The sequence below is a fragment of the Bidens hawaiensis genome, unplaced genomic scaffold (assembly GCF_021521415.1).
Source record: "Bidens hawaiensis isolate Kalapana, Puna unplaced genomic scaffold, B.hawaiensis_p1.1 tig00002181_1, whole genome shotgun sequence".
NCBI classification, from domain to species: Eukaryota; Viridiplantae; Streptophyta; class Magnoliopsida; order Asterales; family Asteraceae; genus Bidens; species Bidens hawaiensis.
This window is the reverse complement of record NW_027491116.1, coordinates 1,443,312-1,461,288: the sequence shown is the minus strand read 5'-3', so window position 1 is coordinate 1,461,288 and position 17,977 is coordinate 1,443,312. Positions and strand designations below refer to the sequence as shown.

The following is a 17,977-nucleotide window of genomic DNA, read 5'->3' as shown; positions in this document are numbered from 1 at the left end:
CTTTAGAGGGGTTGCAGAAAACTTGGTGAAATGGTGTAACATTTTGGATCTTTTGTATTTGTATTCGTATTCGTTTTATCGGTTTGCGAACGTTATTCGGATATTTATCATTAATAATATCATGCAATTATAAGTATCTAAGAGTGTATTTTCATTTTGTATCCTTTATGTATTCAAAGTTGATCATTTCTTGCATAAACTCTTAAACAATCAAAAGTTAACATTTTAAACAAGTTCAAGGACCAAAGTTGCCAAACCACTCAACCCCCCCCCCCCCCCCGGCACGCCGCGCCGCGCGGCCAAGGGAGGAGAGTTGGTCGCATGGCGCGGCCAGTGGTCTGTGCAGAATTCTTTTATTTCATTTCCTAATTCGTTTTTTGTGCTAAATCGACTATTTTTGGACCGTATCACGTGATTTAAGCTCCAAGAAAACTGATTTAGACTAAGTACTTGTCCACGTACATTATTCCTTCCTCAAGAACGAAATTTGGGTGATTATATAGTTAATTTGATCATTAAAACATTATTCGGTTTCTTAAACGAGTAAATTAACTAAAATTGGCTCATACTTGCATATATTATATAAACAAAGCTTAATTCACCTGCCACAATCTTCCCTAAACCCTAGTTATATTATCCCAGCCGTCACTTGCCTCTAGCCCTCATATTCTTCTTCATTTTTGCCATATTACTTGAAGAAACAAGCTTTGGTGTTTGACTTTGTGGTGATATCAACTTTTGATTTCACTTTTCGAGCGATTCAGACGCATTCCAGGTAATTTGTTTGCTTTAAATCATTCATTAATATTCCTTAGTCAATAACCCTCAATCAATTTATGAGATTGAGAGGTATTGACGGGTCAATTTGACTAAAACCCGTTCAAGGGCATATTGGTCAACAAGTTTGACTAATCAATTTCTCATGCTTCTGATCGGAACCGACTTTCGGTCCAGAAAACTTTTATTTTTTGTTTAGAGATTTTAAGGCTACTGACCAAAACCCAAATTCCGACTAGCTGTTCGGATTCTGGTCAGTACCAGCTCGCTTAAACGTTTAATTTTTCATAACCGGAGTTCTAGACATCCGTTTGGAACGATTCCAACTGAAATGTTTTCGGTTTTACTCATATTTATTAATATCAAAGTTTCAGGTTTATTTGACTAACTTCGTTCGACGCGTCAGAGGACGATTCATTTATTTATTTACCATTTTATTCTTATTTTATTCGCTCGCCTACAAAAAAGGTGAGTTTTATCATTCACCTTAATTTTACTGATTTTCATAAGTTTTGGGGACTTATGCGTACTAATCTTTATTTTGTATTACATATATACACCAAACTAGCAAACGTGTAATTGTGTGTAATCGATCAAATGTACTTGTTATATACTTATGTGTTTACTTTATCGCATTCGGAGAGGTCCATCAAATTTTCATTTATAGTATGATCATACGACTGTATTGGTAACCATAGCCAGTGTTCGTGAGGCATGGTCAACCGACACATTTATTGCTTAAGGTTTGATTGTTTAATTATCGCTTTTATCCCGTTTTGCTTAGTTTTATATATATTGTTACTAGTTTTAGAACCCGAGTAATACACGAGATTTTTCAAATTTTAAAATCAATAAGATAAATTATTTGAAAGAAAGAAACAACACTAATTAAAGATAAAAGATAAGTCAATATAGATAAGAAGTTTAAAATATAAAATTTACAAATTCGAGAAAATCTCTTGCATAAAATTTTTGTATTAACTTATTTGTGAAAATGAACAAATGAATATGATTGTGTTAAATAAATGTATGGATGTAATGTATCCCGATCCGAAATTTGCATTGAATCAGGGATGAAATCATTGATTGAAATTAACTAATATTGATTGGTGAATAATTTTGGTATGAATTCAAATTTCATGCATGATTTATAAATTTATTTTGATTGATTTACAAATTTAATTTAAGCAAGCCTACAAACTCGCCCACCACCTTATTTAACGACAACAAATAAAATTCATCATCAAGATGATTTTTTTCTTTAATAAATTAGTTCCATTATTAAGTTACAAATCTTCTTCCTCGTTCAAAATGATATTGAAATTACCCAATGATTATAGGAAATTTTGTTGTCTTTTTTATTTAGATGAGTTTCTTTATTATTTTTACTTAGACGAAAATGTAAATTTATTGACAAGAAAGAAATTAGTGGGCTTCAAAAAAATCTCTTACTTTCAATATAATTTTAAGCTTATTTTAGAACAAAAAATAGAAATTTTCTTCTATAATAAAGTATTTTATATATTTGTAAACAGAATGTAAATATAAAAAAATGAAGAATATAAACTTTTTTCTTGTTTATGGATATTTCTACTCAGTTAATTATTCTTATTACTTTATCTATACGTATAATTAAACACAATAGATGGAGTTTTTATTAATTTAATTGAGTTTTTTGCTTGACTATTGGTAGCAGTTCTCAAATATTGTTTTATTCAACTGGTGTATGATATGTAAAATTTTAAAACCATTTATATTTGATTTTGTTTTTTAATAGTTTCTTAAAATAAATAACAATCTTAAATTGTCAAACATTAATATTATTACTATAAATATCTAAAATTAAGGAGATTGGATATTAGAATTTAGGAGGGAAAAAATGGTCAAGAATAAATACAAGACTGACACGTGGCAACCAGTATTTTCTTTTATTAGTATAGTAAGATATCATGAAAACTAGTGATATTCTCACTCAACCTAGTGTTGACAAATTCTATTCTATTTTCTACGCATATGCATGTTTTCAGTTGACTTGAAGTTTGACGTGAAGTACATCTAGAAAGACCTTCGGGAACTTAATGAAGACTATTTCTATTTTAATTTTGTTTGGGATTATTATTATTTGTTTGGAATACGATGCTATGTTTGGATAATAATTTGAATAATTTATTTAATAGATATTGTCATATTTTATTTTATGATAGTACCTTTGAGCTGTGAACAATCAGTTCACGCTCCGGGATTGGGTGTGACAACCGGAGTGTGGTATGGTGGCGGTGGCTGTAGGTAGTGGAAATGGTGGCAGGAGTGTCGTTAAGGTTAGGGATCAAGTCTGATGAGTATTGCTTTTTATTTATGTTTTTTAAACAACAAATAGGTAAAAGACTGAAATATCCTTGACTTAACGAGAAAAATAGACGAAGTTAACGATTTCATTGTAATTGGCAAAAAAAATAAAAATAAAAAATAGACGAAAGTTGCATAATTGATCAAACCTCAAGGATGATTTTGACACTTTACTCTTACTGTCATGACCATTACTGTTATTATTCGAGAAAATTTGCGGTGTGATGGTTAAGGTGTGGACATAGATTTTTCGTCAATGGGACGAAAAATAAAGCGAGCCATAACAAGTCTAGTTAAAATGGGTTAGGTTAAAACAGATCAAGCCAAACTTCATACAGTCAAAGGAATTATGTTAAATTGCGGGTTTGGAGCCAGCCAAAATGGTTAGAGATGTTGTGTTTGTTGTGAAGTCCTTGGGCTAGTTTGTATTAGGCTTGTTTATTTGGATGTTTAGAAAGCTTGTTTGGTTTTCTTGTTCACTAAGCCTTAGAGCATTCTCATCCTACCCATCAAATTTTGTGAGGGAGGTTTTTATAACTTGGATAATGGTTTAGAATATTATGAGTAGAGGAGAGAGAAAATGTAGTGATTTTTCTGTATATTTGAAAAGTTTTTGTAACACCCTATAAATTTTTTAATATGTATTGAAAGTGGTTGTGAGTGAAGGAGAGAGAAAAAATATTAATAAAGGTATAAAAAGTATTATTTGATTGAAAAATAGAGAAAAAATGTAATGATTTTTAGTGTAATTTTGGATTTGAAGATAGGGGATTTGATGTGACTGCTCTTAGAGCATTCTCAGCCCATCCACCATCTCCATCTTTATAATTGCACTACAAAACACAATATTTCTTTTTCATGTTCAATTAAATAATATTTTTATACCTTTGTCATTGCATTTTTCTCTCTACTTTACTTACAACAAATTCAACAAATATTTAAAAATAAATAGGGGCAAACAAAGTTTACCTAAATTTACAAAAAATCACTATCTTTTCTCTCTCCACCCTATAATTACACTCACAACCCACCTTATAATTTGCAAACTCTGCTCACATAATTTTAGAGAATGGGTTAAAATACTCTTCTATATTAGTCTCTATAAATACGTTGTCCATGTAATTGTAAATTTACTCAATCTATAAGAAACATTATGATGTAAAAAAACATTTAAGAATACCGTTTGATAAATAAATTTATCTTGTCAAAAAGAATATCATTTTGTATAAAGTTATCTTATAAACAATAAAACAAAATATACATGCAGACTTTAGCGCTAGCAAATGATAGTTTTTCAAAAATAATAGAAAGATCCACACATATAGTGTGTAGAGTCAGCCTACCCTATTGTTTTTGTATGCCACATATACTACGGTTTCAGTCGACCCCTAAGGTTTTTGAATGCAGAAATTGTATGGTTCATTTCCTTTTCGTCTATTACCTCAAATTCTCATCGTACCTCCTCGTTTCACCGGTTGCAACAAGGTGTCACTATTTATAACTATTTATGTGGCCCAACCCAAACTGAAAACTCGGCGTCAATTTAAGAGGTATGAGCATTGATAAAAGCTGACCCCGATAGAAAACAAAAAACCCTGAGACCGCCACTTGACCAAGGGCTGTATGTTCGAGCCTAAGCTGTATTTTGCTTATAAATATCAAACACCAAGCAGGCATGTCAAGGTGTAAATGACTCTAAAAGTATGCAACTTTAAAACAAGAAAAGTGCAAGGAAAGGTCATCGGTTCGAACCCATAACCTCTCTCTTGCGGGCAGGTAACCAAAGTACCAAACTTCCTGAACTACGAACCTCTTACCTCTCGGTTTATTAGCCTTACCCACAACCATCGAGCCGTAGAACTCAGTCACCCATTGACAAGTTGGTTTGTTTACTTTAGTATCATGAGTTTCAAAATGTCATCTACTCCCAGTGATGGTTGCTATGACCATAGTCAAATTTATCTTTTACAGTTTGTTTGGTTATTACATACAGGAAACACATATTACATAATGTATCAACCTTCTGAGACGCCTTAAAACGCTTCACCGAGCATAAACAGCTTGTCAAAATGCATGGCAGGTAAAACAGCCACTTAAGGAACCTATTTGCGGAGTCCTGATTATGGCCTTGTGTGAAGAACAAGAAGAAGCAGAAGAAGTTCTAGCAGAAACTTGATCATGAGCATGCTTAGATAAAACCGACCCTCTCATTTCTTGAGCCTTTTTTTGATTTGATCTTAGTTTATTCATTATCTTATCCATTGACGACGATCTCTTCTTTTCCAGTTTCATCTATACAACATATATAGCCCAACTTCATTACTCAAATATATATCGTAAAAGGGCCAATCATATCAAGTTTGAGGGATGAATCGTTGTATATGAACATGGCTCGTTTATTTATTTGTGTCAAAGACATAAACCCTAACCCGGATACACTTAAAATCATTTGACCTGAACATACCCTGTATAACCTGTTTGATTGAACAGGTCAACCCAACATGACCCATATATTTATTCATATCAAAGACAACAACCCTAACCCAGACACACTTAAGACTCGAGTGACCTGAACAGAGCCTGTTTAACCCTTTTCTTAACAAATCAAATGGGTAGAGGGGTTGCAATAAATGGTTTAAACGGGTTGCAAACAGGATGGCGGGTCACCTTTTTAACTAAACAGGTTGAACATGTCAACCCGACCATAACCAATATATTTATTCGTGTCAAAAACATCGCCCCGAAGCTAGAAATGAGCTAAACACAGCCCATTTAACCAGTTTCTTTAAACAAGTAAAACAGGTTGAGGGGTTGCAATAAATGGTTTAAGCGGGTCACAAACAGGTTGACAGGTCACCATGTTTAATTAAACAGGAAGAACAGATCCATCGGAACACAACCTATACATTTGTTCTTGTCAAAGACATCAGCCCATAACCCAGCACATTTAAAACCGTGTGACTTGAACAGGACCTGTTTAACCCAAATATTTAAACAAACTAAACGGGCTGAGAGGTTCGCAAACGGGTTGGCTGGTCGCCTTGTTTAATAAATCAGAGTATATAGGTCAATCCAAACACGACCCATCCACTCAAAACCTGATTACTTTCGTGTTGTGTTAGAAATTGACACCACTAATACTTAATCCAAATTACAAGTATGCAAAGAAGGTGGAAACAAACCTCAAGTTTCCATATAGCCGCTTCTGCCTTAGCTTTCTGCAGATTCTCCCAAGCAGTAATTTTAGCTTCCTCTCGTTTCACCCTGAAAAACAAAACAAACAATATATATTCAAAAGCAAGCTTTAAACGTTTCAAACGTGAAAAGATAACCGGAAATTAGTTATGCGTACTTTGAGAGGCTTTTTGTCATCTCTGAAACATCCCAATCAGCAGCTCGAACCTCAAGGCCTTTTCTTTTCCAGCCATCCACCATTTCAGAGGCGGACCGCCTACCTGGAACTTGAGCTCTTGTTTTCATGGACCATCCTGATAAACTGATCTGATCATCCACCTGTACGTCCCGCACATCTGCTTTAGAGGATCGCGTCTCCCCAACAGAAGTTGACAGGTGGATAGAGTATGAGTTTCTTCTTCTAGGAGACGAGTATGGACTACCATCTGGGCTCATCTGGGTTGCCATATCTCTTCTTGAAACATCATGAGGTGTGTTGGTAGTTGCATCTGTCATGCGGCCAATTCTACCATCTGTAAAAAATGATATTGTTTTCGCTTTAAGCTCATGTCTCAAAAGATTATCAAAACAATGCAAATATATACACATGTATGGCCCAAAACGACCCATATTTATATTTGTGTCAACAACATCAACCCCAAACGTGCTTACACTTAAAATCGTGTAACCCAAACACGACCTGTATAACCCGTTTATCTAAACATGTCAAATGGGTTGGCAGGTGATAACCAAGTTGTAACCGTACTAATCAAGTTACTGTGTTGTAAAAAAATGGGTTAAATGGGTCATAAACGGGTTAGTGGGTAACAGGTCACCCTTGCACGAATCATATGTTTATTTGTTTCAAGAACATCAACCTCTAACCCGCACAACTTAAAATCGTGTAACTCAAACACGACCCGTATGACCCATTTATCTAAACGTGTCAAACGGGTTGGTGGGTGATAACTAAGATGTAACCATGTTAATCAAGTTGGTGGGTTGTTAAATAATGGGTTAAAAAGGGTCACAAAAGGGTTAGTTGATCAACCTGTTTAACTAAACATATTGGCAGGTCGACCTAATTAACTAAGCAGGTTTAGCAGGTCAACCTAAACACAGCCTGTTTAACTAAATAGGCCAGCCTGAACATGACCTGTTTTTTAAACGGGTTAGATATGCCAATCCAAAACCTGATTACTCAATGTGGTTTCATGAGTTTGACCAAAATGCATACAAATTGATATACATAACTTGAAGATACTAGAATTAAGAAACAAACAACTATACAAAAATGTGCATTTAAACTAGAGATCTTTCTAAATATCAATCAAGGCAAACAGAAAGGTTAACACCACACACCTTGAGTTATACGCAATAATGACTCGCCCAGCGACTCAGAGCAACCATGTACACTGAGTGACCGTGCCAAACAAGGCTCATTCAATGAAGGAAAACTCCCACTGTTATCATGCTGATCATGATACCTAACAAACAAACCATCACCGCCATTTACTCTACTCGAAAATGGCGATCCAGCAAGCAAACTCCCAATATTCCCACCATCAAACATATGCACTTGAGGAGAATATGTAGAGTTGTAAACCGACCCACGAGGCCCAAGCGGCCCGCTCTTTGACTTAGGTCTCCTTTGTGGCTGCTGCCCCGAACGCCTCACACCACCATCTCCTCCAACCGGACTGCATATCCACCTCTCAGCATCTTCCCATTTTGAAGGCAATGCCTTTCCACTATTATAACTCATTAATCCAGAATTCACCTGCCTCCGGTTAACACGTTCTGAACTCCAGCCTTTTTGAATCCCACCTGCAGGACTGTAGTTTGGTGTTACCGGGCTCGGGAACGTACTCGTTTTCCTGCTGGAAACAGACGTTTTCATAGTGAACCTTGGTGATGAGCTAGTCATATTATTATTATTAATCACTTGATTCTTCAGATCCAATGATGTCGGTCGTCTTCGGTCAGACTTCCTTTGAATAATTTCAGATCTAGACTTCCTGTATTGACAATCTATATAAAGCAAAACAGATTCAGTTAAGTAACAAACAATCACTAACTAACTAACTAACTAACTAACCAACTAACTAGCAGATTCAATTACAACATTAAATATTAATACCTTTTAAAGCTTGAGAGAATGAGCTTCTTGCTGAGTCTAGTGTTTGATTCTTCTCACTATCAATTTCTGCATCAATGTAGCTTATGATAGCTGCATATTATCAGACACAATAGTGTAAAACAATAATCAATAATAATCATGTCTATGATTTGCATCAAATCTTCAACAGTCAGTTAGCTTGAATTATTAAAATACACTGTACAAAAGGTTAATAATAATATACATTTTGTTTTTTGCACTTTTTTTCTGGTAATTAGTTGAGGCTTGTTTGGATCTGGATCTGGACCCCTAGCGGACGAGAAATCACGAAAAGCAGCAGCACGTCCGGACAAATGCTGTTGAAATCACAGCAAACACTAATCAAAATTTGAAATTCATTTAATAATAAAAACATATTACATTATTACTGAACAATACCGTAGACATTGCGGAGACGATGGAATCGCGGTCAATAATATCGGAAGCAGAGGAGCATCGGTCAACGCTGGCGGAAGCGGAAGAAGACAAGTTGGAGAATATTACGGAGTCAGGGCTAGCGGCATTGCTGTAGGTTGATCTGTAATTGTGGAGTTGGAAGCTTGCATTGTTATCCTAATTGTTGTTAATGGTGGAATTGAGTTGACTTTTTTACTAGTGAGGAAATGGCGGGTATCTTGGAGGGGAATTACGAAATATAGAGTCACGAGGAACCTTTCAATTGATTATTCTTACAAATGACTAGCTTTGGTCTATCTCATTGCTGTGGTGGCGTAGGATCCACGGAACTATTATAATACATTGCATGCATAGCCGTAATAAAAAAAGGATATATTGATTTAAAACACGTACCACACGAACAGATAGATGTAAACGAGAGGCTTTTAATATAGCCTTTTGTCATCATCATCATCATCTTTGTTGTTCTTGTCCCACCATAGCTATCCACTTCTACTTTCTTTTTCTTTTCACTTTTACCCTTTTCCTTTTATATATTTCACAAGAAATCTGTAATAATGCATTACTACTTGCCTAGTGAAATCTGATAGAATGTAAGAATTAAGAAAGCATCTAAAACTTTAATGACATATGGTAGTTAAGATAAATGTAGATGGTTTTTATTCATGTATTGTAGTTTTATTAAAAATATGTTTTACTAAATTTGAACATTTGTACTTTGTCCTATATTTTGTAGGCTTACTTTGCCTATTCCGTTATTCGTGAAAGTAGAATTTATTCATTTATGATGATCACGGCATGTGACACATGCATACTAAAGTGAATTGATTATATGTTTCTAGTAGTTGAGTTATCCTAATTGTACTTGCTCTCATAAAGTATATATATGAATAGGAATATATGATGACGATGTGTAAACATTCCTTGTGAGTGGTTGAAAGTGAAACTGATGATGCTATTTAACATAAACAATGCTATTTAACATAAACAAGTTGCTTGATTCAGCCAATTAAAAACTTATACAAACTTTTTATTAAAACTAGTTGAAAGCAACAGTGAATACTCTACTGACGTGTTATCGTTTTTACCATTTAATTGTATATGATTCATGCAATTTCCTAATAGTTTTGTTTATCTTTTACATTTTCTTTATAAACACTTTTCATACAATATGTGATGATAACTATTAAGATTATAGTGATTAATTTGTTTAGTATTTAATAGGTGGCCACGCTTCAACAACTACACTTTATGTATATAATAATTAAATTGATTCTATTTCATACCGCAACCTATAATAATTGTTTCGAGATTTTTATATTCTATCGTTTTCAGAATCGCTATTTCAAAGTTTCAATTATTGGAGAAAAAGATTGCTTAACCAATATTGATTCTGGGCATGGGCCAGTCCCAATTCGGTTGATGAATCCGATAAAGTTTTTGTTTCATAATTCATATATTAACAAAAATCTCTTAGGACATGCATTAGGTTATGCATAAAGAATCTAACAAATAATATATTATTTACATAAAAATAATAATAAACCATGAATTTTCTTTATTTGTAGACATAATCATAACTAAACCATTAAATTTGGTTATACAAAAACAATATCAAACTAAACTATTGGTTTCTCAACTGATTCAACTGGGCCGAACAAATTTGGTTATAGAAAAATAAAATCAAACTAAACTATCAGTTTCTCAATTGATTCGACCGTCTTGTTTGGTTTTTCCAATCAATGTTCAGTCATTTGGGTTTTCTACGGACGCCATCACCACCACCAATACTACTACTATTATTATAATTTTTTTATTGTGAAGTGAAAAGCGACAAAGCTCCTTAACATTAGCAGATGCAAGTTGTGCAATTAACTTAAATTCCTGTCGTTGCCGACACAAACATATGCATTCACACAAACAACATAATGAAATAATAAGATCAACAAGAGTGAACATAACCATGTGTTCCACTTTATCCTTAAACAATGCCGAAAATAGAAGAGAAATTTCAACTGCAAAGAAGGTCAGAGTTCATCTTTACACTTTTCTCAAAAATGTGCATAATTGCATTCTAGCATATGTATGCATCAGCACTATGCACCACAAAACCAAAAAAATATCACACTAATCTTGATGCAACCTAACATCACATAACAGCAGAGCCTATGTTTCTAGTAACTTGCAGGCAATACATATGAAAGCTTTGATACGTATGATGCATACAATGATTCAGCTTCAATCATTATGCCTACGCCTTCGGAAATGTCTTAAGAAAAAGCTGTCTGCATATAAAGGATAGTTTTTCCTTATTAAACCTTTGATGCATTTCCAATAAGAAAAATCCACCAATTCTCCGTCTTTTCGCACTATGAACAGACATCTCGAGCTTTCAAAATCTGGATGGTAACCAACCTGTAAACAAACAACACCTGTTGAGAAAACCGACTTAGATCAACATATGCAATCTAGTTACCACAATCAACATAATAGATCAAGACAATTTGACAAAAATATCTTTCTTAGATCTTAAGGTGTCAACATTGATGACAAAGAGATAAAAACTTGTGTCTACATATATATTGCATACAAACATAGGCCATGAGAAAAACCAAAAAAATTTATAGGCCATGTTTGACAGAAATATCCTTAGAATAGGCATAGAAAATTTTGCTAACCAAAATAGGCATGGCTAATCGAATGTTGACACATAACCCTTTTGGGCACCATTCCGCACTAAATGGGCCGATATGAAATATCTTCAAAACTGAGTTGGCAAAACCTTATTATGACATGTGTTGTGGTCGGGATACATTGGTGCCTAAACGGTGATGAATGGGCTACGATTGGTGTCATGCACCAAACAATTCCCAAAGACGCCTAAATGCTGATGCTAGGGCACCTTTGTATCCTAGGCCATTTCCCAAGACGCCTTAAAAGGCATGATGTTGGGCTCATTTGGATCCCACACGCTGACAATAGGGCACTCTTTTAGCCTTATCAGTTCCAAAAAACGGCTAAAAAGTAGTGTTATGCACCGTCATAGCCATTCAACGCCGTCTAGGCACCACTATAGCCTGCTCATGACACGTCATAACATGATTTTGCCAACTAAGTCTTACATGATATTTGGTGTTGGTCCCATTAGTACCTAATGTGTCCAGGAGGGTCATGTGTCAATATGTCATTAGTATTACATATACGTAGTGTATATACTGCATATATATGTCAACATGCACGCGCGCGCGCACAGAGAGAGAGAGAGAGAGAGAGTTAACCGTGATGTATTTGATGCCACATCCAATTTTCTTCTCGCTTTCGGGATGATGTGGCAACAACCTCTCTAGAATAGTTCTCTCATGCTCAGGACGTAACCTCTCACCACTTGCATATCTACAACAATAACAAACTTCATTTAGGACAAGTCAAAATGTGCATAACTAAACAGGAAGCTGATTCTAAAATATTGACAACTTCACATACAACGTCCTAACGCCCTCTAATTCCAAATAACCCCTAAACTCAATTGCTGCAATTGATTAATAAATCGAATATCTTACTTGGTGGAATGAAGAATCATCCTAACAAAACCAACCAAGGGCACCGTATCTTCCAATATCCGGTCCTCCCAATCAATCCACCCATCCTCATCCTCATCTCTCATCTTACCACCACCATCATCTTCATAATCCGCTTTCACCTCCACCACCGGCTTTCTCAGTAAATCGTAAGCAAATTCCTCCTGCCGTCGGCTACTGCTACCTTTCAAGCCAGCGAACCGCTGTGAACGCAATGTGGAGAGTCGATACGGAAATGAAACTATGGAAGGAGTTGTTGAAAGTAGGTGTGGAAAACTAATAAGGTTTGTGTGGTGGAGGTGAGCGTGCAAAGATGATGATTCCATTTTGTGATTGCGGTTGCAATGTGTATAAACCCTAGTTTTTTTTAATCCAGCTGATAGTGTTGAGGTGAATTTGGAAGCGTCGTGTTTGTGAATTCATCAGTAGAGTAGACAGATACTGAGGATAACTGCTGGTAACATTCTATTGGATATGAGTCGGGTGTGGTGGAATCTTCACTGGGCATATGGATATGATGAAATAGTGAAGGGTAAGATTCTGAAAATATGTATTTTCATAATAGGTATAATAATTTGTAAATAATAATAGAATAATTATTTTAAACTAGCTGTGACGACTAGATTTTGGTGTCAACCAGTAGTTTACAAAACTTGTTGGGGGACTATTATAGGCTAAGAAAATCTCAGGACGAGTATGTTGAAGCACTAAACCTGTCGGGACGACTATTTTAAATAAAATAGTTTGGACGAATTTTTATGAAATTTTTTGTACTCATAATTAGTTTTTCTTTTATAATTTTTAAAATGGTTAGATTAAAATAAGAAGTTTTGTTTTTTTAAGAAGTCTAAGAAGAATTTTTAATTTTGTATTAAAATTTTAATTGTTAGATTTAAATGAGTAGTAAAAATATAAATTGTTACAACATGAGAATGTCAGGAGTGGCATCCAATGAAATTGTTTCTCTCTCTTCAATTTCCTTCATTTTTTAAAACCTTAATAGCGCTTTCATACAATGTTATTTTTTAAAAATAAATACACCATAAAAATGAACATTTTTTGTCTTTAAAATGAGTATAGTATCTATATAAAAGGAAAACACAATGAACTAGATTATTTCATTGTGTTTTAGCATTGTGTTTTTTCGTTGACTTTTATCATAGTTTTTTCATAGTGTTTTTTTGAGATGGAAAACACAATTACATTTTAAAAGAATTATTTCATTGTATTAATTTTATTTATTGTGTTTTTTTTTAAAAAAAATGCAAGTAATTTTCTTTTACCAATAAAAACCGCAACCCCAATTATTACAACCACTGATGTTTTCCATTTTCAAATCTACCTTGCTGGTTATAAAACCATCATGTCGTGATCACCTTGGCCACCTCTTCTGATCAATCAAATTCATATTCCTAACTTTCTAACCCGTTGTGCTTTTCATGAAACCTATTGGGTTTTTCATTGTTCTCGTCGCGTTTTACTACCACAACCACCACCGTCACATCACATTGTATTAACCAATTGGAAACTTTAAACGAAACTCTGGATGACCTAATACGATGTAATTTTGTGGCAATTGTCGAATCAAACGTGTCCAATTTCGAGTAATTGACATTCATATTCCTAACTTTCTAACCCGTTGTGCTTTTCATGAAACCTATTGTGTTTTTCATTGTTCTCGTCGCGTTTTACTACCACAACCACCACCGTCACATCACATTGTATTAACCAATTGGAAACTTTAAACGAAACTCTGGATGACCTAATACGATGTAATTTTGTGGCAATTGTCGAATCAAACGTGTCCAATTTCGAGTAATTGACATTCATATTCCTAACTTTCTAACCCGTTGTGCTTTTCATGAAACCTATTGTGTTTTTCATTGTTCTCGTCGCGTTTTACTACCACAACCACCACCGTCACATCACATTGTATTAACCAATTGGAAACTTTAAACGAAACTCTGGATGACCTAATACGATGTAATTTTGTGGCAATTGTCGAATCAAACGTGTCCAATTTCGAGTAATTGACATTAATTTCACTGGGATCTATGGCAACACTTCAAAAATTCAAGTTATTAGTGGCACAATGCTTCGTCGTCGGAAGTCCGCCAACCGGTTAGGTGATTCCGTCGACTAGTCTAACGTTTTTCGAGGTTGTGTATCGAAACAAATCGAGTGAAGTAGAGTTCATGCCATGGAGTTGACGAAGACGATGAGGCGACATGTCTCCGGTGAGTCTCTTGTGGTTGCTACAGTGGTTAGCAGCAGTAGGGGTGTTCAAAAGAATCCGAATCCGAATCCGTATCCGAATTATCCGAAAATCCGAATCCGAACTATCCGAAGTTTCAAATATCCGAATCCCGGATATCCGAAAATTCGGATTCGGATTCGGATTCGGATAGCAATTCTGGGATTTTCCAGATAGTTATAATATCCGAAGTATCCGAAATATTACATTTAATGTTTTTTTAATTATTTGTTATATTAAATATATACCCCTTGGAACCCCTTGGAACCTTAATAGCCTCATGAAGTATTCACGCCGCTCTTAGAATCTGCTTCATTCACATCACATTCACGGACATCCCATCTCATCGTCGCCGATCGCCATCACTAGCCACCACGATCTGAGATCGATTCATCTCGCCTTTGCTTCTTTTCGGAAATCACCATCTCCGTTGCTTCTCGCTGTCCCCGTCGCCGCCGAGGCCAGCAAATTCTCATCCCGACGCCGTCACCCTTTCTTTGTTCCAGCTTCTTTCCCTCACCCTTGTTTACTTAATGGTTCCATAAATTTCATAACAATATCTTCAATTTTTTTTGTATGAATCATCGTAGATGATTGTGAGCTAAATGCTATTGAACCAAAATATAATCCATTGATTCAGTAAAGGTTTTATTGGGTCTGGATATTTCAAAGTAAATAGAGATTTTTATTTTAATAGAACTTCGGATATCCGTTTCACTATCCGAATCTCGGATACGGATTCGGATAGTGAAATCTACTATCCGAAATGTTCGGATATCCGAATTTGAACACCCCTAGTTAGCAGTGGAGGTGGAGGTGGAGGTGTAATAGAGGAAGTTGTCGTGTGGGGGTTTAGGAGAATGTGAAGTAAAATGGGTTATCTACTGTTATAATATATGAAAATGTGGTTCACCAACAATCCCGTTAGTTGGCCCAATAATTTGCCAAGTGGCACTCTCATCTAATTTCTAATATATTTTTTAATTTTAAAATTTTAGATTTTAGTTTCAAAATTAAAATTGAATAAAGATTCAAAACATTCCTATCTTGCCTTATCAATTATGCACCGACTTGAATTTTAAATCTTCCATTTACATCAGACAATTACCTGTTCTTGAAATAGTTATAAAAATCCGTATTCATTGTATATCCCATAATATATTTTTATTGTAGATTTAATTCTTGGACATGACACACGGAAAAAAAAACATAATTTTAGAATCCCTAATATAATCAAAATTTGATTATATATTCTATGTGTTTAGTAGTTTTATAATATACCATTAAATAGTCAGATACTAGAAAATCAATAAGTATATAAGAATTGCCTATTTACATATATTAAATTACTAATCCTTATTAAAATGTTTCAAAGTGTAAGAATTATGTATTATTATAATTTTAATATAAGTTAAAGTATTTTTATTATATTAATAAATAATTAAGAATATATTATGTAAAGGCATCTCCAATGTATGCATGAAATTGGTTTCTGGATTTAATTTTGTAAGTCAAAACAATTAGTTTAGAATGTATTATGTAAACCGCATTTTAATAAGTATGTCAATTAAGTAAAAATTAAGAATCAAATATATATTATTTTGCGTCTCTTATACGCAACTAAATCTAATCCATAATTTTTAAATATTTATTTATAAAGTTAGTAGTCAACTATAATTAGTGAATTCCTAAACTTACGTATCAAGAATCCACAATTATATTGTTTGACTTCTTTCTTTCATGGAAACAAATTTTTATTATCAAATTAATAATTAATGATTTCCCTTAATTTATGTACTACTAATTATGTAGACAACTAGTATAAAATAGCTATTAGTTACCATAAAATTTGTTCATACTCAAAATAACTTTTTGAATTTCAATATCACCAACAACTTCACTAATCTTTCCATCTTTTTATTGTAATTATATTTATTAACTTTCCTTACAAAATCGATATACATCTTCTGTTTCATTGTTATAAATACTAACAATCGTCAATGATATTACTTCATTCATTCACTCTAAGTGTTTATTTTCAAAAGAGCAAAGGTATTGTTATTACCTTTTTCTCATTTTGTTCTAATTTCTGTCTTAACATTATATTTATTCTATTGAGATAAATTTACTTTTTTCCAAATTTGTGATGGACGCAACTAAGGCAACAATGTTAAGGGACCTTAGTGTCTTGGAAGATGATTACATGATAAGAGTTCGGATTGTACGCATTTGGAACAAGTCTGATTTGTATAAACCTAACGAGGTTTATGCCATTGAACTGATTGTTGTTAACGAGGAGGTATGAATGCAAAAATGATATTATATCATTTTTTATGGTGAAATTTAGTAATATAGAACGCTATATATAAAGAGATTTTTAGAGATGTTATAAGTTGTCACACCCCGACCAAAGGCGGCGGAACATACCGAGGTGTAACGATTGTCCATAGGCACATGACACTAATTAAAGTGACAGTATTTAATAAACTCATTTCAGTTCACAACATCGAAAATGTCACATAACAATTATCCATAAAATAACCATAAACAAGATATCACAAAATATGGCAAATTGATATTGTTCATTTTTACTAATATCCTAAGGTCTTTGATGTCGTTTTCTTCACAATCATAAATCAACCAAGATGCAAACCTACAACATTTCATAAAATAAAGTTTGTCAACACAAAGGTCGATGAGCAATTCATAAGGTTAATCATATTAGTATATAATAAAGATAACCACAAAACTTGCATACGAAACGATAAATAAAAGTGGTAATTTGGATAAATAGATATCGCTAAACACATTAGCGACACCTAGCTATAAGGGGATGCCAAATAGTCTAGGATTTTATAGTTATCGTTAATTGCATTACGTTAACGACACCTTGCTATAAGGGGATGCCAAATAGTCTAGGATTTTATAGTTCCACCAACCAAAAGCGATAAACACATAGGCATATAAGCATAGAACACCAAATCGAGCAATTATTTAGGTAAAGTAAACAACTACGTTTGTGGTTTAAAATTCAAATATAAAGCATTTTGTTGAATAAGTATGAAATGTCACCCCCAAAATAAAAGATGGAAAATGGGGTATGAAGTACTCACCTTCAAGTGGTAAACTTGAAAGATGATAATTTGGAGATTTGTCGGAACGACGAGTTTAACGCACAATGCCTAAAAAGAAAAGAAGTCTTGAATTTTAGAAAGGTTGTCTTGAAGGTCTTTAAACAAAATAAATGTTGAGAAATGTAAATAATTAAAGTTC

General features: G+C 34.0%; 2 protein-coding genes across 2 annotated transcripts; both read right to left on the bottom strand.

The window, feature by feature from the left end:
- Positions 1–5,044: 5,044 nt before the first annotated feature.
- On the bottom strand, positions 5,045–8,587 carry LOC143608965 (uncharacterized). The gene is made up of 5 exons (XM_077083852.1): positions 8,438–8,587; positions 7,660–8,328; positions 6,476–6,830; positions 6,306–6,387; positions 5,045–5,415 (listed from the first exon to the last, which is right to left on the bottom strand). Exons 2-5 carry the CDS (start codon positions 8,222–8,224, stop codon positions 5,188–5,190), a joined length of 1,230 nt encoding a protein of 409 aa, XP_076939967.1. The 5' UTR covers positions 8,225–8,328; positions 8,438–8,587; the 3' UTR covers positions 5,045–5,187.
- Positions 8,588–10,818: 2,231 nt separating this feature from the next.
- Positions 10,819–12,776, bottom strand: LOC143608954 (protein DCL, chloroplastic-like). The gene is made up of 3 exons (XM_077083846.1): positions 12,433–12,776; positions 12,151–12,265; positions 10,819–11,287 (listed from the first exon to the last, which is right to left on the bottom strand). The coding sequence occupies exons 1-3, from the start codon at positions 12,774–12,776 to the stop codon at positions 11,111–11,113; spliced, it is 636 nt and encodes a 211-aa protein (XP_076939961.1). The 3' UTR covers positions 10,819–11,110.
- Between the last annotated feature and the right edge of the window lie 5,201 nt (positions 12,777–17,977).

Coding starts and splice junctions, on each gene's coding strand:
- LOC143608965 (XM_077083852.1), bottom strand. CDS start 8,224: ATGACTAGCTCATCACCAAGGTTCACTATGAAAACGTCTGTTTCCAGC. Junction 6,831..7,659: donor ATTATTGCGTATAACTCAAG/GTGTGTGGTGTT, acceptor CATTTTTTACAG/ATGGTAGAATTGGCCGCATG. Junction 6,388..6,475: donor ATGACAAAAAGCCTCTCAAA/GTACGCATAACT, acceptor TTTGTTTTTCAG/GGTGAAACGAGAGGAAGCTA.
- LOC143608954 (XM_077083846.1), bottom strand. CDS start 12,776: ATGGAATCATCATCTTTGCACGCTCACCTCCACCACACAAACCTTATT. Junction 12,266..12,432: donor ATGATTCTTCATTCCACCAA/GTAAGATATTCG, acceptor TTATTGTTGTAG/ATATGCAAGTGGTGAGAGGT. Junction 11,288..12,150: donor GTGGCATCAAATACATCACG/GTTAACTCTCTC, acceptor GTTTGTTTACAG/GTTGGTTACCATCCAGATTT.